The sequence below is a fragment of the Numida meleagris genome, chromosome 4 (genome assembly GCF_002078875.1).
Source record: "Numida meleagris isolate 19003 breed g44 Domestic line chromosome 4, NumMel1.0, whole genome shotgun sequence".
NCBI lineage: Eukaryota > Metazoa > Chordata > Aves > Galliformes > Numididae > Numida > Numida meleagris.
Window position 1 is genome coordinate 72173233 of NC_034412.1, and position 27172 is coordinate 72200404.

Consider the following 27172-nt stretch of genomic DNA (forward strand, 5'->3'; position numbering starts at 1 on the left):
CCTAACTGAAAACTCCTGTGGACAATCTGTCACAACTCTGGATAAATTGTGCCAGCCTGGTTCCAGCGATACCAAAAAACAGAACACATGGTTTTGCAGAACAGATGTCACCATGAGGTCTAGCATCAGATATCCACTTGCAGCAACAGCAATTGAGATCTGATTTAGTTTATTTTAAGATAAATTCAGAGCTGGTCAGGTGTTGTTAGTGTAAAATACAAAGACAGTTTAGGATTGACATTTTATTAATTCTTCACCAAACTAACCAATTAACAATACAGTTTTGAGCTACTAGTTTAAAACATGCTGTTTATTCAGACTAACTGAAATGGAAATGTTATTTTGATTGTAGTTAGTCATCCCTGAAATTTAAGTCTGGGTGAGAAAAACATATGGTAATAACTGGTATTAATCAACTCAAAATGGCAACATTCAAAATTTCATACACATTTCATTGCTTTAATGGCTGATGAACTTTAGAAAGTACTTCATTTAAACCACAAGCTTTTTAGGTCAAGCAATACACCATACACAGATTGGAAATGAAAATATGCATTGTATTTTTATATAAAAGACTCGTCCAGCTCTATCTTCACCCGATTTTAGTTAGGTAGGTTCCAGCCCAAATTACAGTTACCTGTAGAAATCATCAAGTTAATCTTTTATCAGCTGAGTCAGCCATAAAGGATACAAACTGTATGAGAGGCCATAGGGCAAAAAGGTTTCTGTGAACACAGGGTGATCCTTCCAAATAATAAGCAATAGTGTTGTCCATGCTGGGGGGTGTGTGTGTGTGTGTGTGTGTCATCAACACACAGGCAGGCTTTCACTGAAGGTCCTGAAAGCAGTTTACAAAGGTAAGAGTTATACCTGCTGTATGTGATAGAGAATATTCCTCTAACTGGAAAGACTGAACTTTCAAACTTTCACTTTCAAATACTTAACATTTCTTTGAGAATTGTATTTCTGCAAGGCAGAACGGTTGTATTCTCAAAGCCATTAAAAACTAAAAACACCACACACCTCACTTCTGTCATGCTTTCATCTTTTGAAAGTAAAGCGGCATGATGGGCTCTGTTTGTGCGCTGCCTATTGAGTGAAAGGTACAGCTTCCACGTAGACAACACACCTGCCAATCAGCACAAGCCTGACAGCTTTCCTTGCATGTGCTATTTGAAACTATCAGAAAACTGTTTCCAACCTTTCAACCATAAAGCAAACTTTTTTAGTATAATTGATTAGTATGCTGCATGACTGAAAGAAATACAGTACAGCCCTAAAACTTAAAACGTTCAGTCTGGCACACACTATTAGAGCTGCAAGCCATAACAAACCAATTTTCATTGCTTTAATATAACACAAGACTACTTAATGCTTCAGTAAGAAAATCATTGTGTAGTTAACACTAATCAAAAGTGACTGATACAGGTTAAATAAAGATGAAGGATGGTATTTCCAATGGCACGGGTACAGGATGACCATTTTTTCTCGTAGACACATGCAGTATAAAAATGAAGTCCAAAAGCTCAAGTCCTGGAGGACAGGCATATGTTTTCCTTGGAGAATCTGGATAATTTGTCTTCACGTTTACTTTCTTGAGGCCGTAGAATATGTTTGCTTTAACTTATCTCCCACCACTCCTGCTCAGAGCCTCCCGCAAGACTGAATGAGCAGCACAACTCACAGCTGCACAGATGAAATGGGAGGGCTCCACCAGCTCCTAGTTCCACCTTTCTTTCTCCTATCAGGATGTTAGCAGAGTCAATCTGAGATCAATTCTGAATTTAAATCTTCATTGTGTTGTAGCAAATCTAGCTGAGCCATTTGTCCTCCTCATCTGCTAGTTCTGCATGAACATCATGCTAGTTTGCACTTATGTCATTCAGCTGCAAACACTGAAGAAGACTTCATTGAAGAAAATATGATGACAACATATTTTCCAAGAAATGGGTCATAAAACATTCATAAAACATAGATTTGGAGTCAAGCTTTGGATTGAGCCAGACATCATCAGCCTTCACAGAGCTCATGCACAGGAGAAATTCTCCAGCAATCTCAGAACCCGACACAAACACAGGTGGTGTCCTACGTTAATATGCTGGCCCAAAGGTGGTGCTTTTTTACATCCTGTGCAGTTTTGGTTCCATCACTGTATCTCCAAAAAACTGAAATTAGTTCAAAATCTAGCCTTTTTTTCCCTGGTATTATCACTTGGATCATGAGCAATACTGTTTTAAAAACTATATTGTAATATAAGCCTCAATAATTTTTTTAATGGTCACCTATTAGAATCCATGCTTATAGTATCGTTTCTACTTTGCTCTACTTACAAGTGTGGCATTACCCAGGCTTGAGATTTAGAGAAAAGAAAAAAAAAATCTTATGATTTTAAAAGCTCTTATTAAAATACCAAGTAATCAACTTCATATTGATAATCCATTCTTTCACAGGGTCTTGCAAGCTATTAGTGCAGTCCTTTTTTACATGCTCTTTCACATTTGATGGTTAATTCCACGTAATTGGTATGCATTCTCTGTGCTGCTATCATGTGCATAAAAAGAAGGACAGAAGCTATTAATGTCTAACCTGACATCAAAAGCAATCCTCCATCTGATCAATGGATTTAATTGCCTACACCTAAGCCAGGCAGGCAATAAGTACTGTGTATTCCTACAAAAAGACAACTGGCTACAGAGTGCAATTGAGTAAGCATCGTTTGACTAATTAAGTGCTGCCATGCAGCAGATTGGCTTTCTATTTTGCTAAAACTGGTTTGCTCTGCAAAAATTCTTTATGCAAAAAAGTCTTAGAGCTACTTTTTCAGTCATCAGCTGCTATTTCACTAGTTTTCTTTTTTGAGACTACCAGCTCATTCAATACATGCGGAGCAGGATGAGATGGTCCACCAAGAAGTGTGAATCTCTCTTTTATAGCCTTTTTCAGGTCTTTGGGAATACTAGTTCCTATTGTGATCATAGGTGTGTGCAAGTCTGGAACTACACTGCCTCTCATGCTTGTCAGGAAGAAACATGCTCTTGATGTGGTCTTAGTTTTCTCACAGTTGGAAGGGAAACTTACTTCAATTCAAAGTAACAACACATGCAGAAGATAAAAATACACTTTCTAATTTAAAAACAAACAAACAAGTGCTTCTCTTTAGCCACTGCTAATTAAAAGATTTTGAGAAAACCTTCGTTCTGTTGCTCAAAATCAGACTTGGGATATCTAATCATCCTGTTGCCACACAATCTGCAGCTGCTCAGTTTTTTCCACAGCTGTGGTGGTTTGAATCATGAGATCAGTGCAGAAATATGCAGGTTTACCTCAAGCCCAGATCCATGGCTCTCAGTAGGCTCTTAGAAGAGGAAACGTATCACTTTGTATTTTCTCTTGACCTTCTTAGATAACAAGAAAGTATAACACATATATGCACACACCTTTCACTTGTGCCTTCTTCATTCATTCAGAGAAACTCTGTGAATGGTCTTTTGTGTATGAGAATTCATTCTGCTCTCATTGGTTCCTAACAGGCCTAATGCCAATGAAAATATATTTGTAGAACAAGAGTACAGCTGATCCATGACTCATGAGGACCAATGCTAAAGTCTGCCTGAAGCCTGTGCCAAAGAATTTTGTGCCAAGGTCTTAAACCACACAAGAAGCAGAGAGAAGAAGCATGGATATATAAATCTGTACAAGATCTCTGGAAAGGGATCACAGAATTTGTTCATGTAACTTAATTTTAAGAACATAATAATTTCAGAATCAATAAAAACATTTTGTTCAGGCTATTCTAGGAACACTAATGAACTGGCATGTTCCATTGCACAGGCTATTGCAACAGAAAGGATTTTTTTTTTTTTTTTTTTTTGCTTCTAATTGTTTATATATTCAAAACAGCAGAGATAAATTTAGGGAAAGTTGCACACTCCTTTGAAAAATCAAGTATTGATTGGAATGAGAGAATGAACTTGATGAATTACATATGATGATCATTATGACAAATCCTATGTTTCTACGTAAAAACTCAAGACCCCAGACAGTCACTCATGTGACAAACTTTAAGGAAATATTTAAAAGGATATGTGTGAGACCTGCACATCTCATTTTCTAAAACTGTAAATAAGCACCAGCTAATTAAATAGTTTTCAAGTAACAGCTAACATCAACACTCTGTAACATTCACCATTTAAGTTATGCTGAAGATCCTATCAAGATAAACGGAAGCATTTGGTATCTAGGGAAACCATTCTAGATGCAATAATTCTATCTCCATCCATAAGATTACAGCAAGAGTACCTCAGTGCTCTGTAACCTTTGCCAAATTAGTATGATAATATATGGCATACACTTTTTTTCTAAATTGGAAGGGCTGAATTAGTGCCTATAGTCAAAAATAAGACTTCTATAGTTACAAAAACACACTGAAAAAAACAACATAATGCAGTCACAACTGCCATTCACATTATTGCAACACTTGAGGTATTCCTTGAAGAGGAAAAGGCACAGCAGAGTTGATGGATCCAGATGTAAAGAATCACAGAAACTTATCCAGTTATCTTAATGCCCTGTTGAAGAAAAACACACATTTCAGCACAATTTTTTTTTGCTAAATCTCTAAACTGTCTAGGCTTCAAGGTGAGTGCAAATTCATATTGCTTGAAATCCCCCCACACCACCCTCCCTACTTAGCCACCTCTTTGGATTTTTAAAGGCATGAAGCCAGCCAGAATGCAGATAAATAATTGTCTCTCTTGTGGGAAGGAGAACAAGTTTTACTTACTATAGACCAGGCCACAGCAAAGGCAACCAGCAAAAAGAAAGCATGTGACAGTGGTCTGAGCAGAGTAAGAAGTAAGCCATCTTCAAATGCAGAAATTTCAGCCCCTTTACATACACAGAAAAAGGGCTATTCATTTTAAGAACAAGACTTGGACAAGCAATTAGAAGTCAAAGACATTCAGCGTATTAATTCATCTCTTTGCTCAGTCTTTCAAGGGCCTAATGTGAAAACCATGAATCATTAAGAACTAATATTTCCACGTACTTGGACTTACACTTCTCCTTGGTGAAGGGCTACGGCTTCGAGATAACTGCAAGACAAATAGAAAGGAGAATTCAGGTGTGCCAAAGATGTGTATTCAAGAAAGGCATCTGGGTACCCATCGACATTCAGAAAATTTGCATACTTGACTCTCAGTGCATCTCCAGTGGTACAACATCAAATTCAACAAGTTCCTAGTTTTTCTGAGTTTAAAACATCTGATGCTTTTTAGACTACCAGCATTCAGCTGGGGCTTACATGAGATAGAAGAGGACTCACGCTACGGCTGCGGCTTTTACTTCTGCTTCTGCTCCTGTGAGACCACTACAAGAGAAGAGATTAGCAAACCTCTTTTAAGAGAGAGTATTTATAAAAGGCAGACTCTGCAAGCAGACTTTTCATGCCGGGACAAGGTGTGAGGACACAGAGCGAACATTAAACACAGTGAATTTTCTTCCTAAAAAAAGGCTCTGTCAACAGCAGTGCAACTTTTACTCCATGACGAATATATTGAAGTAAATTGAACCATTCATCTTAAATACAGGATAAGAATTTAAATCTGACATTTGACATACACCACTCCAGCCACAGAGGGAACAATCAAGAATTTATCTTTTTAAATTTGAAAAAGAAGTTTAAATCCACTTACTTCCCTTAACATGTTGATTTTAAAACAGAGTTTAAATCTAATGACTTCTCTTAATACATTCCTCAAGGAAAGTACATACCAGAGCTCCTCTTTTAGTGACTGCTTCTCCCTTCACAATCACAACATCATTTTCCATTAGAGCAGGCCATACATGATAGGCCACCAAGGCAGCTGTGTAATCTGAGTCAACACTACGATGATACCTGTAGTAACACAGCATACAAGACATATGTGTGTAAGCATAATATGACACTTCAAGTTACCAAGGCTGATAAAAAGCAGAATATTAGTATAGCTCATAAGCATCTTTCTTGACATTATTTGCATATCACAAAAATAAGTTTTCTTTAAGTGAACCCATAAAAGAAATGAATTCACAAGCCAGACTTGGTAGAACAGTTCAGATGGCTGGGAGGCTATGTTCTTGCATATCCCTCACAAAAGTCAAGGCGCTTGGGTCCACTGACAGTTTCAATCTCCTGAGCAGTGTTTTGACAGTCACAGTCATCTTATCTTCCTGAAATACCTTGTCAAAACAAGACCTTATCAAGGACATTACAGAAATACTCGGGATATTAGGATGTAAACCTATGGTCAAGGTTATGTGACATGAGAGGCAATTTCACTAGTAAGATCCTCAGATACTGATAATGAAACACTGACATTCCTAAAAGGTATTTGGAAGGGTTGTACTAACGAAGCAGATATATATTACCTCCCAAACTCTGCAAAATAGGCTGAGTAATACATGCCTGATTTTGCAGATTCAAACTCGAATACTAAATAACTGAAATAGAAAATAGCAATGCATTTATACATTACTAATGTATATACAATAGCAATACATATAGAACAATGTCATGGATAAGCAAGAAATTCTGCTGGAGGAAGACAAGGTAAAATGTGGTTTGCTCAGCCCTTTTACAGAATGTTACCACACCTAAGAGCTATCTCAATTTTCACAAATTTTGCTCCAGCAGCACACATCTATGCTATATATGTAAATGTATCTGTGCCATGTATATATCCATACAGGTAGACAGATAGATGTAGGCGTACATGTTTATACACACACACCTCCCAAAGCAGCACAAATAAATACATACACGTTTTTTTGAAGGCCATACACATCAAGTACGTGGAGAAAGCATCTGAAGACTATACTCTAGCATTTCTGCTTTGTTAGTTCAGCCAATTGCTTTGGATATAAAATAGCTAACTGATCAGTATTTGGACAGGACTAGTCATGCATGACTTTGTACTCTGCTGAAGGGCTACTTTTATTCTTATTTCTCGCCTTCTCAAGCTCGTCTCCATTTGGGCTCCACTCAATTTTATTATTAGAAGCCTCCTTATTTCTGCACTGTTTCCTGCTTTCAAGAGCAGCTTTGTTTGGGCTATCAATCCCATTAGCCTTCTTGAAGGCCTGGGAATACCCTGTCAGCCCACAAAGCAATCAGCCCTAACCCCAAGGAAAAAAAAAAAAAAGAAAAACTATGTTATGGTGTGTATTTTCTTTAAACAAAAATCCCATTTCTAAAAGGCATTTCCCTTTTTTCTCAGCTCTAAACTAGAAGAGACAGGAGCATATTATAATCCATATGTCATATAGCAGGCACAGCCTGAAAATCACTGTATACATGTTGACAGATCTTGGTATCAGACACCAACAGCCAGATGTCAGTAAAAACGACTTTTACCAAGTGGACTAGAAAAACAGAGCAAAGATGCAGGCCTTTTATAAACACTAGATACAGACAGAGACTAGGCAGAGAAAGGGAAAACAATAATTTTCCTCTGAAAGGATAAATTTAATAAACTCAAGAGATGTAAGTTTATCCAGAAAATTGTTATGCTGCTCATTAAAAAAATAAGCTATAAACACTGGCCTATATCCCAGCATTTCTATACCATTATAAGCTTTAAAAACATAGCAAAGTTCCCACAGACCAGAAATATTTGTGCCAAATTAGTGTTCATCAATCTTAAACCTTCATATTAATTAGGAAAGAAATAGACTATGCAACCTGATGGATATTTTCCATCTTTGATTTTTATAACAAGAGTCTCACTGAAAACAGGGTGCTCTTACTTGGTCTCACTGAAGAGTTCACCATCCATACCGAAGGCAATATCAAGAGGAGGAGTGAGTGTCTGCATTGAAAAAGCCACACGGCATAGCTCTCGAATAAAACTGTTGATCACAACAAAATCAAATTCTGGTGGGAATGAAATCTTTGGGTTGATCTTCATGGAGCGAATTACTTCCTGAAAACAAACACAATTGAGTAATTAGAGCTCACTACTACTTTTATTCATGGGAAAGTAAGAAAATTCATTTGAAATATGACTCAGCTTTCTACACTTAAAAATCAGTATAAAAGGCTCTCAGAATTGTTATCTCAGATTATTCCAGAAAATACTAGCTTCAGAAATCTAGAGAAACAGAAAAAGAATTACATCACCGACATCAGTCTTAAGAGGGAGATACAGTCTTTCAGTACAGAGCTTAAGAAAAATAATAAAATTCACCTCATATTTTTGTGATTAATACCTTAACACTGTATCTTACCAACACTATTATTCTGACAGAGAAATTACAGTCATAGGCAAATAAAACAAGTGATCACTGGGCCATAACAATATTATTCTGGAAAATAAACTGCTAGAAGACATAAAATCCATGTAATAAACTTCTCTTCCTGCTCCAGGGTACACTGCATTTCTAGTTTACACAATGACTTTATTAGCTACTGAGAAAGATCAACACATCCCTTCCCTGCTGCCCGTGACTTACGGTGACGCTGGCTTGAACATCATACAGATCTTCATGGTGAACTATATAATCCAGAACAGTGTCTTCAAGTGACTCAGGCCCCGAGTGCCCTATAGATAGCGTCTTTCTTACACGCATTTTGAACTGCCTGTAGGCCAACTTTGCTGCTTGGAAAGACTCCTGGAAACATATAGAACATCCAGCTAAATCCAGGAGATTGCAAGGTTAGATTTTTTTTAATCTGAAAAGGATGACTTTAACCCCGTGTTATAGTTTTAAGGAGGAAAACACTGCTGTAGAGGTGATGGCTGAAAATATCCCTCATCTGGGGGGGACTTCTCTGATTAATCAGTGTGATTTATTTTTCAAAGACAGGATCGAAAAGCTTTCCAGACAACACTCCACTTGGATATAGGATACACAGACACACATATACACACAGTAGAAGTACATTCAAAGACATCAAAAGCAGAATTTAATAATTACATTTTATGTGCTACAGCCTAACATGTCAGACAGCAGTACCACTTGTCTGTTGGGAAGAATGTTTGGTTTGGAGGGTGTAATGACAATTGTGGAAAAAGAAACTGCAGTAAGTTAGATGTGCTTGGGATCACACACACTAATACATGCACTGCCCCTCTGACACAGGTATGTACTATATGAATTTTATTAGACAATAAAATTAAACACAGAAAAATGAAAACAAATTTCTTCAGGCTGATCTCACAGTAAATGTGAGGTATGTAGGTAATTTCAAGGGACCCAGTAAAACTAAAAAACCTCATAGCTACAGGCAAGAGGGAATCGTGACATGAAACACTTTCAGCTCTGTATAATGTAATATTTCCAAAAGTATCCATTTAAATGGAGCAGTGATGTTTAGTGCAGGAATCATCTACCTTTCAAGCCAGTATTTTCTCATGAGTCTCTTAGCACATGTACTGCAGATCACTGACCCTGTTCTAATGCAGGGGAAAGGCAGACATGAAAGGACATTAAACTGAGTTTAATGAAAAGTGGGAAGGAAGGAAAAGGAAAATAAGAAATTTTCTTTTTTGTACTTCACAAACACAATGTAATCCAATCCAGTCATAGTATTTTATGAAATGAGTGATCTTCTCTTTTCTTACCACTGCTGCAGTATATATTATCCTCTGCACCATCTCCATATCACCGATGTACGCCCTCAAAATTCTCTCTGCATCAAAGCGCTCTCGAGAATAAATGTCCCCAAAGCGAGCAACCAGGACGCCGTGACGTGAAGCATTGGTGCTCCTGGCTCGGCCAGGTGAGCAGCTCCTCAGTGGAAGAGGACTAGGTGACCTGCTCCTGATGCGTCTTGGGGAAGGAGAGCGGCTCCGTGCAATCCTAGGAGAGACACGTAAAAAAACGTGGTCACTTCAGCATCTGCAGACGCCTTGGCCTAGTGGAAGCTTTGCATCAACTTAATTATCATCAGGAGCACTGAGATTTGAAGCCAAAATGATCAAAGAAGTAAAGCTGCAGCTGATTAGTTTAGCATGAAGGCATTTGTGTCACTGTATTTCATGGGCTAGGTCCTAACTGATAAAATGAAACAATTTCCCAAACTGCATAAAGCTATTCACTTTGTTCTGGGTAAAGCACACTTTTAACTACGAAAACTTCAGAGATTTGTTTCTTTGCCACTATCAGTGAAAAGCTGTGAAGTTAAACAAATGAGAATATAATAATGATTTCTGCCCCATAATGGTGCAGCATGCAAAGAGGACTTATAAACAAAAACAAAACATCTGTTTTTCTTTTGTACCATTGTTTTCAATGTATTTTTTAAAGCTACTCTCTTTGCTGTAAGCTCAACATAACTGTACAAAATTAAAACTTCATGCAGTAGGGGAATTCCTTTGCGACAAAAGTGCAGAAGTTTAACTTTTGTTCATGCTTCAAATCAACGTGAGGAGCCTCCTCATGCCACCTAACTTCAACAATTTCTCCAATCCAGTGACTTCTTTGAAAAATGGCCCTACCTGCTCTGCAAAACAGACTTTTGGGCTTCCACGATAGAAAGCTTATCCCGCAACATTTCAATCTGCTGCTGCTCATAGTCACTCAGACGATCTAACCACCTCAGAGAGTCTTCCTCTTGGGCAAGGGAAGCCTTCAGACTTAACCACATGGAATAAAGTCAGTCACAAGATGCCCTTCTACCACCAGTGCAAACCATCTATCAATTAACCCTTATCAAATGAGAACAGAACAGGAGACTCTTTGTGCTGAAATACAATAAAACTGAAAGATAAAAAAAACAATACTTCTACGTACATTTTACGTACATTCCTACGTGCAAAGGTGCCCTGTGGTTGGAGACTAGATACACTGTACTACGTTACAGGAGTCGTGACTAGTTAACTTCTGGTGCCCTTGAACTACCTTACATCATGAGGTCAAAGAAAAACACCGGTTTCTTTCTCATATTCTGACTCATCTAGAGTCAGAACTTGTTGGAAATTGTAGGACAGAAAACTGAGCTGACAGTTATTTTCTCACATCAGGTCCTCAGGTACATTTCTTTCATTATGTTTGTCAGAAGACATCACTAATGACGTTATTTGAATAATATCAGAAGCAAACGATTCCTCTCCTGCTCTTCCCCAACGAAAAGTGTTTCTCAAACACCAGCAAGTTTATGTTCTATCGTTAACTCTTACATAATGTTAGGAAGCATCCCAACACCTCCATTACTATTAAAAAAAAAAGCTATTTTTGTTCATAATTCTGCAGTAAAAAACCTATAATGAATATCTCAATCCAACAAAAACTTACATTGGCTCTACAAGTCAATTATACTGAGCCTAGAACACGCTTGCTCAAACAGCCCAGGAGACTGAGATGTCTGGCAAAAAATGATTTAAGTATTCAAGACAGACAGACTGCAGATAAGAAAAAATGAGATCAACAGTTACTCAAAAAAAAAAGTCAAAAGCAAAGGATAGTCCTGGCAAACTGCTATTTCAGTAAAATAGATAAATAGAGACAGATAAATAGATAAAAAGATAGATAAACAGATAGATAAACCTGCCCTAGGTGTCACAGGGAGGTGAAGACTAGGCAAATCTGATTTTGCTCAGCTAAAAGGGTTACAGTTCTCATAGAATCATAGAATCGTTTGAGTTGAAAGGGACCCTTAAAGATCATCTAGTCCAACTCCCTTGCAATTTTGAGAAGCTGTTTCAAAGAACACTGAAAATTGCTTCAATCAGAAGTTCAGAACCCAGGCAGAAGACACAAAGATAGAGTTGCCAACTAAACTGAGGGTGAACAATAAGCACATGGAGATTCCAGAAATCCTGAATTCACAAAAAGACAGGAATGTTTTATTCTCTGTCATTAGTACAAATGCTAACAGGAATTTCCACACAGTCTGCATTAAGACCTACACATGGAATTTGTGAGAGGCTTTGTTCTCAACTAATTGCTTCTATCTGGAAAATGGTGGTCAGGTTTTATCTAAGAATCAAAATATTAATATGAGCTACTTTTTAGCCAAAAAAAAAAACCAAAAAGAAAGACATTTTAGGGGAATTAGTCTGTCTTCCACATATCTATTCAAAAAATTAAAATCTGAGGTGATGAACACCTACCAGGAAAGTCCACAGATGAAATCCATTAATTAATATTATTCCAGAAGCAATGACAGGCATCCAGATTCTCAACTACTTTCATATTCTTTTCTGATAATATAGCCATAAAAAAGGCTATATTTCATTACAGTGAAGAATCATAACTGCTTCTAGAACTGTAGATCTAGCCACAAAAGAAAATTAGTTTTAAAGGCTACTGTACTGAAGCGGAAAGGGAAGTCCCCCCAGCTGCACTATTACTGATCCCGATTAACTCTCCAGATGTGACCAAAACACTTAGGAACTCCAAAATTGTTTAAAGCAGAGACGGCAACATTACTACTACCCATGTCCATTCCTGTGCAGACAGGCAAAAGGATTTGGAAAACAGTTTGAAAGAAAAAGCCTTATAAATAACTTTACCTTAAGGCAGAGAGACTGAAATGTTTTCTGTCTAACATAGATGCTTACTTTCAAGAGCATCATAGTAGGAAATCCTTGTCTGCAGTTTGCTACATTCCGAATATGGTTCACTCCTATTAATTTTATCCACAACACTGAATGCAACCAAGCTGCTCATTTCAAAGTAACCCCCTCCTCTAGCCTAAAGAGAAAAGGATATAAGTTCAGCAAGAATAAAGTTTCTTCTCACTTGGATTGATTTGTGCTAATTCTTCCTATAAAGCAGAGAAAAAAACCTCCAGGATGTCAAGGAGCTAGACGTATTTCTCTCTATAGCATAAGACAGTGTAGGAGAATAAACAGAATCCACTCAGGTAGAAGACAGACGGTCTTTGCATGCTGACCTTCTGCCACAAATACTGCAAGATTAGATTCTTCTTACACTGCTCTTAGCTGAATAATTTCATCTGCTGCTGTCAAAAGAGTAGTGGCTGATTTGGTCTTTGTGTCTTCAAGAGCCAACTGGGTTTGTGCCAGACTGCAAGAAAAATTAATAACCTTCATGGCAAAGGCAGAGATTCCACCAGAGAATTTAATATGACTGTTTCAGCAGACCAAATCTGTACCAGTTCAACACATGAAAACCATCACAGCGGGCTTTGTGCAAGCTATGCGCACACCAAATAGATTATAAAAGTCATATCTGATTAAGCAATAACAGAATTATTTTGCTACAAGTCATGCTTTTTTCATTAAGGCTCGACCAGTTTCTCCATCTATTCCAACAATTTATAGTGCTCAGAATGACTTCACTGTCTGTAAATGGGGTATCGTGGGACACAAATTCTCTTTCTTTTGCATCTGTCCCCTGCCTATCAATAACTACACAATAATGACTCTGTAGCATCATTCATCCTGAAAGGATGGAAACACATGACTTCACTCCTGCCTGAAATACCTCAAATTACCTCTTTTGAACTCTCTGCCTTCCAGAGTCCTGCCTTTGCAAACCACAGCCAGCCCCACTCTAACCTGACTGTACAAAGAAATGCAACCCACAAAGCTGTGAAGAATCTTTGCCACTGACTTGCCATTCTTAAGGAACAAGCCCAAACCTGCCTTGTTTTGTACTGCAAACTGCAACACACTGCATCTATAGTAGTGATTAAATTTCCTTGTATTTCTCAACTTGACCATCCAGCACTTCTCCCCAGCTCAACAAATAATGTCCACACACACAGGAGCATAGGATGAAGCGCCCCACACTTCAATCAACCTTTATAGATACAGAACTTCATATATACTTAGGAACCACAGAATAGCTGAGGTTGGCAGGGAACTGGAGCTTGTCTGGTACAACCCACGCTCAAGTAGGGACACTCAGAGCATGCTGCCCTTTTGAAGATCTCCAAGGAGACCACAACAGTGCTCAATCACCTGCACAGTGAAGAAGTGCTTCTAGATGTTCAGAATCTTTTCTGCTTCAGTTTGTGCCCACTGCCCCTTGCCTCCTCTTCTAGCACTGGGCACCACTGAGAAAAGATTGACTTCATTTTCTTTACGCTCTCCCCTCAGGTATTTATATACATCTGTAGGATCCACTAATCACAGAACGGCTTAGGTCAAGTTCTAACCCCCTGCCATAGGCAGGGTTGCCTCCCACCAGATCGTGCTGTCCAGGGCCCCATCCAACCTGGTACTGAATGCCTCCAGGATGGGGCAGCCACAGCTTCTCTGGGCAGCCTGTGCCACTGCCTCACCACCCTAATTTCCCACAGCTTTTCTCAATAGTTCGAAATATCAATAGATGACAACTCTTTTGCTTATTAAATCTTCCAGGCTGGAATTATTTTTGCAAGATTACTTAATTCTGGAAAATTAGTTGGACGAGGGGATTGAATGCAACCTCAGTAAGTTTGCAGATGACACCAAGTTGGGAGGAAGTGTGGATCTGCCTGAGACTAGGAACACCCAACAGAGGGATTGGCTGAGGCCAGTGGGACAAAGCTCAACAAGACCAAAGCTGGAACACAACAACCCCATACAATGCTATAGGCTTGGGGCAGAGCAGTTGGAAAACTGAATGGAGGAAAAGGATCTGTGTGTGTTGATCAACAGCCAGCTAAACATGAGCAGTCTGTCCAGGTGGTCAAGAAGGCCAATTACATCCTAGCTTGTATCAGAAATTGTGCTGCCAGCAGGAACAGGCAAATGATCGCCCATCTGTACTCAGCACTGGTGAGGCCGCACCTCGAGTACCGTGTTCAGTTTTGGGCCCCCCACTACAAGAAAGACATCGAGGCCCTGGAGCATGTCCAGGAAGGGCAAGGAAGTTATGATGGGTCTGGAGCACAAGTCTTATAAGGAGCAGCTGAGGGAACTGGGATTGTTAGAGTGGAGGAGGCTCGGGGAGACCTGAGCTCCCTACAATGACCTTAAAGGAGGGTGCGGCAAGGTGGGAGCTGGCCTCTTCTCCCAGGTGACAGTCACAGGATGAGATAACAGTCATAATGGCCTTAAGTTGTACCAGGGGAGGTTCAGGTTGGAGAGTAAGAAAAATTTCTTCTCTGAAAGAGCGGTAATGCATTGGAACAGTCCACGCAGGGAGGTGGTAGAGTTACCATCCCTGGAGGTTTTCAAGAAAGGTGTAGATGTGGCACTGAGGCACATGGCATAGTGGACATACAGTGATGGGTTGACGGTTGGACTAGATGACCTTGGGGATCTTTTCCAATCTTAATGATTCTATGAAATGCAAGAATAAAATAACCTCTTTTTCCAGATACTGTGGAGTCCTTCTCTGTCTCACCTTTTCACTTCTGATACTTAATATATACCGGCCATAAGATTTTTTTGTTGTCTTATCATCTTTTCAAGGGGATGCACAGATCATTAACTCAGAGGTGACTGAGAGACTTCTTTGATAGTTAAATAATCAAAATGCCTGCATTTATCCAAGATCCAGACACTAATATGAAAGTAGGAGGAATCTGCCAGATTAGGATATATGATGAAATATTCTTTCTACTGAACCACTTCCTCAAATCTAGCTTATGCAGTTTGCAGTCCTGAGAGCTTGATACTCTTGGAATTTCTTAATAGAAGCATTAACTTATATCCCTTTTTCTATTAACCAGATAATCAATGATTCTGTGATTCTACGATTGCAAACATTCACTGTCATCACACTAATAGAATACATGAGAAAATGTCTGTTACTTGGAGTGACCTCTGAAATGTTCTTGGAAGTGGCACGAACTGGACCAATTTGTTTATGAAGCAGACAAGTTATTTTGCAACTACAGTGTTCCCCAAAACATGCCTCATACAACCCAAAAACTGTTCACTCCCAGTGGCTTATGTGAAAATCTGCCTTTCTTCCTCCATCTTAACATAATGGCTTTTGATCTTAGAAATTCACATACTAATTACATACCATCACTAATTATGATATACTCTACATCCTTCAATAATGGCTGCACTGTAGCTACTCAATTCATTTATTTATTTATTTTTAAAATCAAAATTTGCTCAGCCTGTAAAAGTCTATCAACTATAATTTAACTGAGATGGTCATGTGCCATACAAAACTCTTGTCTGGAGTACTGCTGTGTTTTCCAACGCTTCTGACAGAAGCAAAACGTACCAAGTCAAGTGAGGAATTTAAGTACAGTTGTATCATCTGTACCCCACTTTGAACACAAATGGACAATATTTTGAAACACTGATTTTAAGCCAGAAATGAATAATTTTACAAATCTTCCAGTATCTAGATGTCAATAGAAGAAAGTATCGTAGGGAAAAAAAAGTTCTAATGCGCAGTTAATTCCCAGTTAATTCCCCTACTCTTGTTGCACACGGTCGAGCTCTAGACGAGTTGAAGTCAGTTCTTCCTGCAGCTGAAGAGTCTGACTGGTGGCCAGCTGCCTCAGTTGCCTCTCTTTCTCAATTGAATCCTACAGTGAAACAAAATAACACTACATCAACATTCCACCTTACAGAATCCTTCAACAACTTAGCATAGCATTCTTAGCATACTTCTTTCCAAACATTTAAGTAAAGACCATTTCTAAGGTAATTGAAAATATAGTGTTGATGGCATAGTGAGTCGTAACAAGTACAGTTTTTGTGAATTCATGCACACAGAATAGCAGGAAAAAGTTACTAAAACAGGGCAGGTAACTATTATTGTTCAAGAAAGCTGCATGTATAGCAGTGTTGTGTGTTTTTAACAGCTTATAGATTTGCCTTATAGTACCAAATTTAAATAGGTAACTGCACAGCAGACTTTTCACACCAGAGTCTGAGGTATGTTCTAAGGACAAATGAAAAGGAAAGTTGTACAAAACCATAGCTTCTCCTAAAAATCAAACTTCTCCACATTGCCACTCACTGTTACAAAACAGCACAAGCTCTAGAGAGCCAGAACTGTCGTGACCTCTTTGATTTACCTTTCAAAAGAAATGTAAGACAAGACAGAGAAGTAGTACAGTTGTCACCATGAGCAACCAACGACATATTGCATTAAGCAAAATGAGGGAGGGAGGCTATTATTAATAGAAAGTGTTCAAAGTTACACCATGCAATTCCCTTAAAAATAAATTTCCTACCAACCTGATTGAAGGAGAGGTTAGTTTCAAAGAGCCTTCCAGAAGTAGCATGGGAAAAGCAAGTCCCTAACCATGGCAGGAGACGAGTTTTTATTGTTTCTACACCTCCATAATGCCCACCTAGGGAAATACAAGCATTAGGAAACTGTGAGACACTTACAGAGAGAGACAGAGCTTAAAAAGATGGCACATGTGAAACGTGTTAGTAATAAGGCAAGGCACTGCTTTACCTTCTCGAGATGTTTCATTGAGGATTGTGAAGAGCTGCCCTTGAATCACAGAGTTCATTTCTATTAATTCACAACATCGGTTCAGATTTTGATCACAGGAATTGATCTGTAAATGAATATGTATTAATAGATCTGCCTGGGATTTCTTGCATAGAATGATTCCTGTTGTGATCATTATATTAAAGGGTTGTTTTTTTATGTTGCTTTTTTTCTTTAATTATATTTCCACAGCTATTTCTTACTGCACCCTTCAGAATACTCATCTTCAGAATGATCGTGTTGTTAATAAGCACACAGGCTACACATTAGGATTCCATCACTCCATTAATTCACTTACTCCTTTTCCTCATGACAAACAAGCTGCAACCATAAATAAAATATAAGATGTGTTAAAATCTTTTTTAACTGAGTTTTTTTTACATAGTATGACAGGAGACTGCTGGATGAATAAAGATTTGTTTAAAGTACAATTTTATGTATTAGCTGAAGTAACATGAAGTATATTTAAAAAAAATGGCCTTCTTTATCAACAGCCACAAGGACTCTTTGCAGTTTTACCTGATTTAAGAGTTATCAGCTAAAACTAGTATTACTCAAGGCTGGGCAAATCCCAGCATTAAGCCTAGGAAACAACAGAACAGTAAAATTATCTCTCTTTCAAGAAATACAATTTCCAAAAGGAAATGGTGGAGTTCAGCTCTTCAGGACACTCCTGCACCTGCCAGGAAAAAAACACACTCTTTGTATGCGCTTCATCTTTATTTGTAGCATAGGTATCATCTTCACCTTGCATTGCCCACCAGGTCTTTATGCTTCAGTAGCTCTGTGTAGTTTGTAGGGGCTTTGAAAACAGGAACAGCCCTCACCCATGCATAGTCACCCCACACTTGCCTGCTGCAGCACTTTTCTCTGTCCTCAAGGAGCACAGTCTCACCCTGCTAACATTCACCAGAGCACCACCACAAATTGCATTTTTCCAGCTCATTACGCTGACATGACACCCATGGTGCTCCCATCTGCCAGCTCCCTTCCTCACAGCAGAGGAGAGCTACTCGTCTCCATCTCCAGGACCTGTGGACTACCCTGACCCACCACCTGCGCTGCTGAGCAGCCTCAAGGCCAGCTGCCAGCACCCACTGTGCGAGGCCTAAGTTGAGCGCTCCTGTTCCTCCTGGTGCCCCGTGCTCTACAGAACATTTACCAGCCTCCCTCAAACTACTCCTTAGGATCGGCCGTGGTCAGGAATCCTGCAGAAAGACTGATGGGCACTGTAATCCTACACACAACAAGGTGTGTACGAAAGGGTCCTCTGCTCAGGACCTTCACCCACCAATCACAGCATTCAGGCTGAGGGCAGCTGCAGTGCCCTGAGGCACAAGCGTGAGGATGTAGTGGTCACTGTCTCCGCTGAGAGTATTTAGAATTTCCAAGCCTCAGTTCCCTCTATCACCTCACCTTCCCCTAAACGTAGTCCCTCCTGTCCTGCTCCTACGGTTTCATCCCCTCCACCTCCTGCCTTCTTCTCTCCTCACACAGCCATGTACCCTACTCCTCCCTCACTCCCTCCTGCCCACACCCAGCTTTCTCTTCCCCGTGCAGTTCTCTGCTCCCAGGCCCCTACTCAGCGCTCTCCGAGCACCCTCGGCCCTTCCCTCGGCCGCTATTTCGCCCCATGCATCCCAACTCCTGCGCAGCAAAACTATTTGACTTTGTCTTGCTTATTGCAGGGCACAGATCACTTCTAGCGTTCCACTCTTGCCACAGGCGTAAGAAAAATAAAAGCGCTGAATCTGTGCACGCCAGCAGGCAGCAGTGTGTACACGCGCGCGTCCCAAAGCGGCCCTTCGAGCCCCGCTCCGAGGGCGGCTGCGATCACCGCGGAACCACAACACCGCGGGCGCCGGGCAACCGCCGCCTCCCGCCGCCCCACGGCCGCGCTGCCCGCGGGTCCCGGGGAGAGGCGGCCGAGGCGGGGAACCGCGGCTCATCGCACCTCGTAGTCCCAGTACCAGTTCTCCAGCTTCTCCTGCAGCAGCCGGCAGCTCTCGGCGGTGACCAGTCTCTTCAAGCTGTCAGCCATGGTTCGCGGGCAGCTCGCTCACGGGTGGGGCCGGGGTTGGGACGGGCTGCTCTGATTGTGTTGTCCCGTCCCCCCCGGGAGCCCTCCGCGGGCAGCACAGGAGGAGCTGGTGTCACCCGCCCGGGCTCACGGCTGTGGGCGGCGCCGCGGCCCCGCCGCCTTTATAGCCGCGATTGTAACGTAGGCCGGCCGCGGCGCGGCGGCGGGTGCCAGGGCGACGCAAGCAGGGCGCGCCTCGCTTGTGGCAACGCGGCGGCAGCGGCCACCCCCCGACCCCATTGCCCACCCCACCCCACCCTGGCCCGGCCCAGCGCGGCGGGCAGCGCAGGGGCGCACGGGCACACGACGCGCCCGCCAGGTGGCGCCATAACACCTCTCTGCCGCCCGCAGCCGCCCTCGCTGCTGCCTGCCCGGGGCGAGCGGCCGCCCCGCGGGTACGGGCTTGAGGAGGCGGCGAGCAGGGAGCAATGTGCCACCGTGTTCTCCAGGCCGTACCCCGCAATATCATTTCCCAGCGTGGAAAATAAACATATCCCTTTGTCTAAACGCACAGAAATTCATGATTTGTTTGCGAAGGGACCTGGGTACGTGGCTGGGAAAGCTCACGTACGCGCTTCTGAGGGGCTTCTCTCCATGTGCGCGGATAAACACTTTATTTCAACAGCCTTTCGCTACCCCGAACGCTTCCCTGCAGGAAAACCACGGGACTGCTCCAGCCCTGCTCCGCAACGCGGGGCCACCGCGGGGCCGGTCCCCGCCTGACGTCACGGCCGCCCGAGTGTCGCGATGGGGTCGGAGACGCGCGTGCGGGTCACGGCGCTGATCCGCAGCGCAGGGCACGGCGGCGTCGGCCGGCATCCCTGCAGAGAGCAGCGGGCCGTTGGCGGGCAGCCCAGCCGCCTCCCTCCGGCAGGGGGAGCCCGGGGCGGCGGCAGCCGCGGTGGCACCCGAGGAAGATGGCGGCAGCCGCCTCCGAACAGGTCAGCGCGCGGGGCGCAGCGCGGGCAGGCGGGGAGCGGAGCCCTGCGGCCGCGGGGGGCAGCCGGGCGGGGAGCGCCGCTCTCGCGGTGAGGAGCCGCGCTGCGCTCGGGACGGGGCTCCCGGCGGCCAAGAGACGTCCACTCCGAAAATCTGGGGCCGGCGGGAGGCTGGCTGTTTGCCGTGGTCGTGACAGCAGCCGGAGCCCAGCGCACGGGCCTGGGGAAAGGGGAAGCGAGAAGGGAGAGAGCGTTTTGGAAGCGGGGTGTTCTGACATGTTGGCACGGAGCCGTGCCGCTGCTGGGTGGCAGAGCGGGCCGTTACCCGGGCGGTATAAATAGAGCGGCGCCTGAGTCACCGCGCTCAGCTCGGGGCGTGTACGAGCGCGGGGCTCGCTCGGCTGGCTTCGGAGCCTGTCTCTGCTCAGATCAGGCGCCTTCTCGGTGCCATTTCCTGCTCAGCACCAGAACAGAACACTTCTTCACCCACGACATCAGTACCTCCGCATGCAGGTACACTAAGCACACCGTGCCGCTCCGGGATTCAGCTGGACACACCTACTGCCATCAAAAGACCAAACCCTTTTGGAGAATTGGACCCTTACGCAGCAACCTGCTCCATTCAGGAAAGGTGGAACAAAGCAGTGTACAAAGCTATGAAAATAGCTGGGAAAATCAAGCTTTCTTTCGCTGTGAATCTCTATGAGAGTTTCTAATATGCACTGATGTGACTTTGCAGGGATACACCTTGCAATGCTGTCACTGCAAACCACTAAGTTACGGCCAGGCCAGGCCAGTTCCCCTGACAGGCTGGAACCTTTGCAGTGTTTTTCTTAACACACTGTGCAGGTAATGGAAGTTGAATCAAACCTTGTGTTAGCAAAGTAACTTAAAAGCTGTGCTCACCACACTCCTTCCTGCATTTCTGATAGACTCGCAGGTACCCTGGACAGAACTAAAGTATTGTGCACGTGACATGTATTGTCTCTTCCCCCAAGGTATAATAGAGCTTTGTGGGTTTTTCTGTGGTTATTGTTTTGTTGTGCGTTGTGCTGTTTTTTTTTTTAACTGCAGTGGGGTCATAATTCCTAACTGTCATGATAAAAGTGAGATATAAAAACAATTTATAGTCTGAATTATTATTGATTTATAGTCAAATTATAATCTGAAACTACATGAATTTTAATTCTAGTCTAGAGGAGCTGGCAGTGGCTGTATACTGTAAGTACAGAGCAGCAGACTGCAATATAATAATACTGGGTAGAAGATAATGTATTCCACTGATCAATTGTGTATTTTTTTGCATTCATGTATGTGCATCATTTTGGTGGATTTATACATACCTTGCAACAGCTAACCTGTGCTTTGTATCATAGCAAAGTTCCAATGGGCCAGTGAAGAAATCTATGCGTGAGAAGGCTGTAGAGCGCAGGAACGTCAATAAGGAGCACAACAGTAACTTCAAAGCCGGGTACATTCCAATTGATGAAGACCGACTCCATAAGACAGGCTTACGTGGCAGGAAAGGCAACTTGGCCATCTGCGTGATTATTCTTCTTTTTATTTTGGCTGTCATCAATCTGATTGTGAGTATAATACTTAGGCTGTAAGGATATATTTTATTCCATTTATTAGAGAAAGAAGACTTACTCCAGTATGGCTGAGAAGGACTTAAAAAGTACTGAAGGAGACTTCTAATTTTTTCCCTCTCCTTTTTGCTCCTTTGCACTCTGAGCGGGATTAGACAGAAGAATCCTCCCAGTTCAGTCACCAGTATTTCAGTGTCATCATCCTAGCAGTGAACCCACAGGAGCAGGAGCCTTGATGCTCTCTCTCCCTGCCCCAAATTCCACAACAAAAATTACGCAAAATGTTATTAGTGTGGTACAAATCATCAAAGTCATCTCTGACAACGTGTGTTTCTCTTTCAGATTACACTTGTTATCTGGGCAGTGATTCGAATTGGTCCCAATGGCTGTGACAGTATGGAGTTCCACGAGAGCGGCTTACTGCGGTTTAAGCAAGTTTCTGACATGGGTGTTATACATCCACTATATAAAAGCACTGTGGGAGGCAGAAGGAATGAAGATTTGGTGATCACTGGAAATAATCAGCCTGTAAGTTTTATCATGAATTGAAAGTTTGGAATTACACTCGCATTATTAATAAACATAATGTTTCAAACATCGTTAACTTAAAGACTCTTGCTTCTGAAGATTGTATTTCAGCAAGGAACAACCAAGCTTAGTGTGGAAAAAGATAAAACTTCCATCACCAGTGATATCGGCATGGAATTTGTTGACCCACGGACACAAAATACGCTGTTCAGCACAGACTATGAAACCCACGAGTTTCATCTGCCAAGTGGAGTTAAAATCTTGAATGTACAGAAGGCCTCTACAGAGAGGGTATGTCTTCTTTAACTTCTAAAAAATTAACTTCTTTCTTTAACTCCTCTTTGTAAAAGCTAACTGCGGAATTGCCTTCATTGGAGAACACGGAAGAAGTTTACTAGTTTCATCTTCCATCTTTCATCTTCAGAAATTTGACTAAATATAGCTAACAATAGCAGCTCTGAAAACCAAACTCACCCTAAAAATTAGAATAGAAATGAAAACTGGCACTACTAAGTGAGTGTAACACCTGGAATGCCATGCTAGCTCCATTATCAGGATTAGGAAGCTTGAGTGACTTTTTGTTAAGAATCTATACATTTGTTTGTATGTGGATAGCTGTTTCAGAAATAAAATTCCTATGAAAAGCTTTTCTGTTTCTAGTAAGAACTTTCAACTTCATGCATCGCTTTCCTTCTATTGGTGATAAATGTTAGTACAATCAGAATTTCAGAGAAGCATAGAGAACAATCATAGCATTGCGAGAGTTTTGTTAGTTCATGGCTTCCAGGTTGAACGTGTTCTTAATTTGGTTTGTACATTAAATATGCTTTATTTATTGGAGAACCAAAAGACCTATATATTTTTGTATGCATTATGTCAAATGTCAATCTTAACGTCAGATTGAAACTTCTTTCTTGCAGAGCAGTCATAGTAAAGGCCTTCCAAACACAATACCGCACACAGTTCTGTTGTGTAACAGTAACAGAGCGGTATCAGTGGGTTTATTGAGGGTTGCGTGTGTCTCAGGACCAAGAAAAGATAGTGTTTTCCATTTTTTTCCGTATGTTTTCTCTGCTGGCTAACAATTAAAAAGTATGCAGCAGAGAGAAAAATAACAAGTAGAACTTTAAATACGTAGGAGGAACAGGTTAAATAAGAACGGAGGAATAACTTTACATAATCACTCCTTACAAGGAAGGCTGTATTTGCTCCCAGCATTAATTTTGTATTCTGTGCAACTGTCACATGGATTATTTTTATCACAATCAAGTGATACAGAGACAAACTATGTTACATACCTTCCAGAGTTAAGTAAGCCATGCTTGTAAGTATAAACATAGAAAATAATAAATGGGCAAAATCTTCATAGCCATAATGGGAGAAGGGCACAAAACACATTGAAGTTTCTTTTATTAAATCATTGAGCAATATTTTTAAGGTTATTCAAGTTACTCAGATGAACCCAAGTGGCACATTTTCATTGATCTGCAATACTTTGTTTGTTTGCGTTTTTAGATTACTAGCAATGCAACCAGTGACCTCAACATAAAGGTTGATGGCCGTGCTATTGTCCGTGGAAATGAAGGCGTTTTCATCACAGGCAAGACCATTGAGTTTCGAATGGGGGGTAACATGGAGCTTAAAGCAGTAAGTATTTCACAGCAGCATTTTTTGAATGTCTTTGTTTCAAGTTCAAGCTGATAGTAAACTCTTTTAGCTTTGTACCGATTCAAATTTTATATAAAACAGTCATCCATAAAAGTTTAGTTGCAGTCAGCATATTTAATTTTTTAAAGGTAGACTATTATTTTGCTTTTAATTTGTGGTTTAGTTGTGTACAGGTGACACTGATTTAATACTCTAAGACCCTAAAATCCCACAAAGCGATTCAAGGTAAGCTGTTGCTTTTTTGTACTGAAATGAATACCAAAGGGAACACATATCCTCTTCCTGAGCTTTTACTGTGGACAGCGACCTTCAACAGAGGAGCAGAGACTAAACTTAGGAGCGCTACCTTCCTGCACTGTCATAGCAAGGCTCACCACATTCATTTAAGCTTTTTGGAGATTATTAAGGTTGCAGAGCATGTAGAATGATGGAAGAGGTTAAAGGAGGGGGAAAACGCACTTGTATTTCAAGCGTGAATGAATTTCACTTAGGAATTCAAATAGTGATTCCCATTTCACTTATTTTTAAATTCACTGCCTTTGCTAATAGATCTGTGAAGAACTGCCTACCACGTTACCACTGCTTTCTCAATATTGATATACTGCTGGAATAGCAAAGTACAGTGGCTATAATAGAGACACGGATGGGTGTTAACTCACAAATTTAATTATATAATGAAACCTTCATATATGTTATCTTCTGTAGTTTTCTACTACCTTCCTAACAATGTAATTTATTGTTAAACTAGCTTACCCTTCCTAAAAACTGTCTACCTTGTTTAAGTAAGAAGTTCTTTTTCTTCTTCTCTCTTCAAAGGAAAACAGCATTATCCTGAACGGAACTGTGATGGTCAGCCCATCGCGACTGCCAAGCTCTTCTTACGGGGAGCAGTTTAACAACGGCAACTGGCTGCGATTCAAGCTCTGTATGTGTGCGGATGGAACGCTGTTCAAGGTGCAAGTGACAGGCCACAACATGGGTTGTCAGACCTCTGTCAATCCGTGTGGAGCCACACACTAAAACACAAAGCACTACCAGAAGAGTTCTCTTATGCGTTTACATGTATTTGTATGAAGTAACTGCATGCCTTCAAGGATTTCTGTTTCTACAAGAGTTTATACTAACATTTATTACATAATATTTTTAAGCACAGGCTATTATATTCAGCAGTTCAATGTCATCGTCATGCTAGCTGTACATAATAGTGGCACTGGTTTAGTAAGCTTTCAGTTTATGCGCATACTGAAACACCTTCCTGAATTGGGATCAGTAGAATATGTTTAAAGAACTGAAGCATGACTATAAGCAGCAGTGTCCAAGATCAGGTCTTTTTTTTTTTTTTTTCCTGTGAATGTCAGAATTGTTAGTATTCAATTCTGAAGCTAGACTGAAGTCTGCAATTCTTTGTGGTGGTATTGGATCCCATGACAGCAAAGTAACTGCAGGTATATCTGAATTTGTCAACAAAGAAACTGTGTCTATGGTGAGCTGGGGCCTTATGAATAAATAACTACTGTATCCTTAGAACTGCTTTGGTAAAGGGACAGTGTTCTGTGCTAAAAAGAGATCAGCTCATTATCCTCATCCTTCCCCCACGTACTTCTGTTTGAAATAGGTTTGCTGTGTGTTTTGTTTTACAGTAGCATCAAATAATCTTAATAGAGGAGGCCACAATGGTGACTTTGCAAGTCATTTTTTGACAAGTTTTTTTAGATAAGCACATACTTATCTTCCTAAAAGTTGTGCAGAAGTTAACATTTAACTTCAGAATTGGGCATTTGATATGGGAATATAAGTTACCTACCTTTGTTTTATAGCTCTCAAAGTACGCTGAATTCCAGAAAAGACAAGTCAGCTCCTACTGCCATTGAATTACACTAAAGATTATGGGAAAGTATGTTTTGCATACTGCCTTTATGAACTTCATAGTTTAACTACAGTTAATGTATTAATCATGCTGAAAACATGCACATTTGCTGCACTTAGCAGTTCTCAATGAGTATGTTTCACCTGAGGAAATAAAACTATTACATTTTTAGAACTTGCACTTACTTGATAATGGCACAGTTTGTCACTTTATTTACACACGTATATATGCAAATATATATACAATTATATAATGCTGCTTATATTCATATATATTACACATATCTGCATGTACATGCAAATACTGACATACATAACTGACATTAATTAATAGCGAAGTATTTAGATATATAAATATAAGCAGCAGTGTCCTCAAAGCTGAAATAATAGATCTTGGTAAACGACAGATACTGCCTTGGTCAAGTAGAATACACATGAAGAGCACTTTATAGCTCTTCTCTGCTTGATACCACGCCTCCATGCTAGGATTGGATTCCAGACCTGTAATTATCAAGAATTCATGTACTGCACACAGCATAGCTGAGAGATGCGGCACAAAGGTACTCTTAAATCATGGTCTGGAGAATTGATTTTGAAGTGTGGATTTTTAGTCAAAATGTAGCAAAAGCAGTCATATAAATACCAAATGATATAAATTATTGACTTGCTGGCCACTGTTTATGCACTGGTAAAGTATTTTATTTACACATTACACAGTTTGATAAACGTATTTTGTTGCCTTCATTACAGTTTGAGAAATGTTGACATCACATGCCCTCTGTTGTGCAGTTATTTGTTTTTTATCTTCTAACTGCCTGAAATACATTTTTCTATGCTTATTTAAAACACTGTGTGGCACACTATTTATTTCAGTCCCACAGATGCACTTGAAATGCTGTGTTTAAAGCACATTCTACATGCTTCTGTGTAAGAATCTACTGGGTACGCCAAAACAATGTACATGTGATGGTTCTCGGCATCGGTGAAGGTGGTGGTTGTTTCAAAAGCTGGAAGACAATTGCATTTCTAATTTTTGTTTTTAAATGAAACAATAAATTTTAAGACTCAGCCATGGTTTAGAAGTGTTATTTGTAAAAATATATTTTTTTCATTAAAAACACATTGTTGTGCTCTTGACAGTGAAACTAGTA

The 27172-nt window shown here is 40.9% G+C and overlaps 2 protein-coding genes across 16 annotated transcripts; one reads left to right on the forward strand and one right to left on the reverse strand.

Moving 5' to 3' along the window:
- On the reverse strand, nt 228-19937 carry SPATA18 (spermatogenesis associated 18). 14 transcript variants are annotated; one of them, XM_021395787.1, is made up of 13 exons: nt 19307-19937; nt 17314-17419; nt 17088-17203; nt 16320-16429; nt 12916-13011; nt 10479-10616; nt 9603-9840; nt 8491-8649; nt 7786-7961; nt 5773-5896; nt 5303-5368; nt 5058-5093; nt 228-4568 (listed from the first exon to the last, which is right to left on the reverse strand). In XM_021395787.1, exons 1-13 carry the CDS (start codon nt 19391-19393, stop codon nt 4548-4550), a joined length of 1473 nt encoding a protein of 490 aa, XP_021251462.1. In that variant the 5' UTR covers nt 19394-19937; the 3' UTR covers nt 228-4547. The 14 variants fall into 14 exon arrangements, 12 of the variants coding, with proteins under 12 accessions (XP_021251462.1, XP_021251459.1, XP_021251454.1 ...); XR_002438299.1 differs by lacking the exon at nt 12916-13011 and having other exon boundaries at nt 5190-5368; XR_002438298.1 differs by lacking the exon at nt 12916-13011 and having other exon boundaries at nt 5048-5093; nt 5190-5368.
- On the forward strand, nt 20159-27089 carry SGCB (sarcoglycan beta). Of its 2 annotated transcripts, XM_021397296.1 has the most exons (7): nt 20359-20373; nt 21110-21219; nt 21747-21956; nt 22302-22487; nt 22587-22778; nt 24003-24134; nt 24972-27089. In XM_021397296.1, exons 3-7 carry the CDS (start codon nt 21777-21779, stop codon nt 25173-25175), a joined length of 894 nt encoding a protein of 297 aa, XP_021252971.1. In that variant the 5' UTR covers nt 20359-20373; nt 21110-21219; nt 21747-21776; the 3' UTR covers nt 25176-27089. The 2 variants fall into 2 exon arrangements, with proteins under 2 accessions (XP_021252970.1, XP_021252971.1); XM_021397295.1 differs by lacking the exon at nt 21110-21219 and having other exon boundaries at nt 20159-20373.

Bases quoted from the DNA above. Each gene is read 5' to 3' on its own strand.
- SGCB (XM_021397295.1), top strand. From the start codon at position 20,350: ATGGCGGCAGCCGCCTCCGAACAG. The intron at 20,374-21,746 runs GTCAGCGCGCGG...TTTGTATCATAG, and splicing joins CGGCAGCCGCCTCCGAACAG to CAAAGTTCCAATGGGCCAGT. The intron at 22,779-24,002 runs GTATGTCTTCTT...TTGCGTTTTTAG, and splicing joins AGAAGGCCTCTACAGAGAGG to ATTACTAGCAATGCAACCAG.
- SPATA18 (XM_021395787.1), bottom strand. From the start codon at position 19,393: ATGGCTGACAGCTTGAAGAGACTGGTCACCGCCGAGAGCTGCCGGCTG. The intron at 10,617-12,915 runs GTAAGAAGAATC...CATGTGGTTAAG, and splicing joins ATTATTCAGCTAAGAGCAGT to TCTGAAGGCTTCCCTTGCCC. The intron at 4,569-5,057 runs GTAAGTCCAAGT...TTTCTTCAACAG, and splicing joins GCCCTTCACCAAGGAGAAGT to GGCATTAAGATAACTGGATA.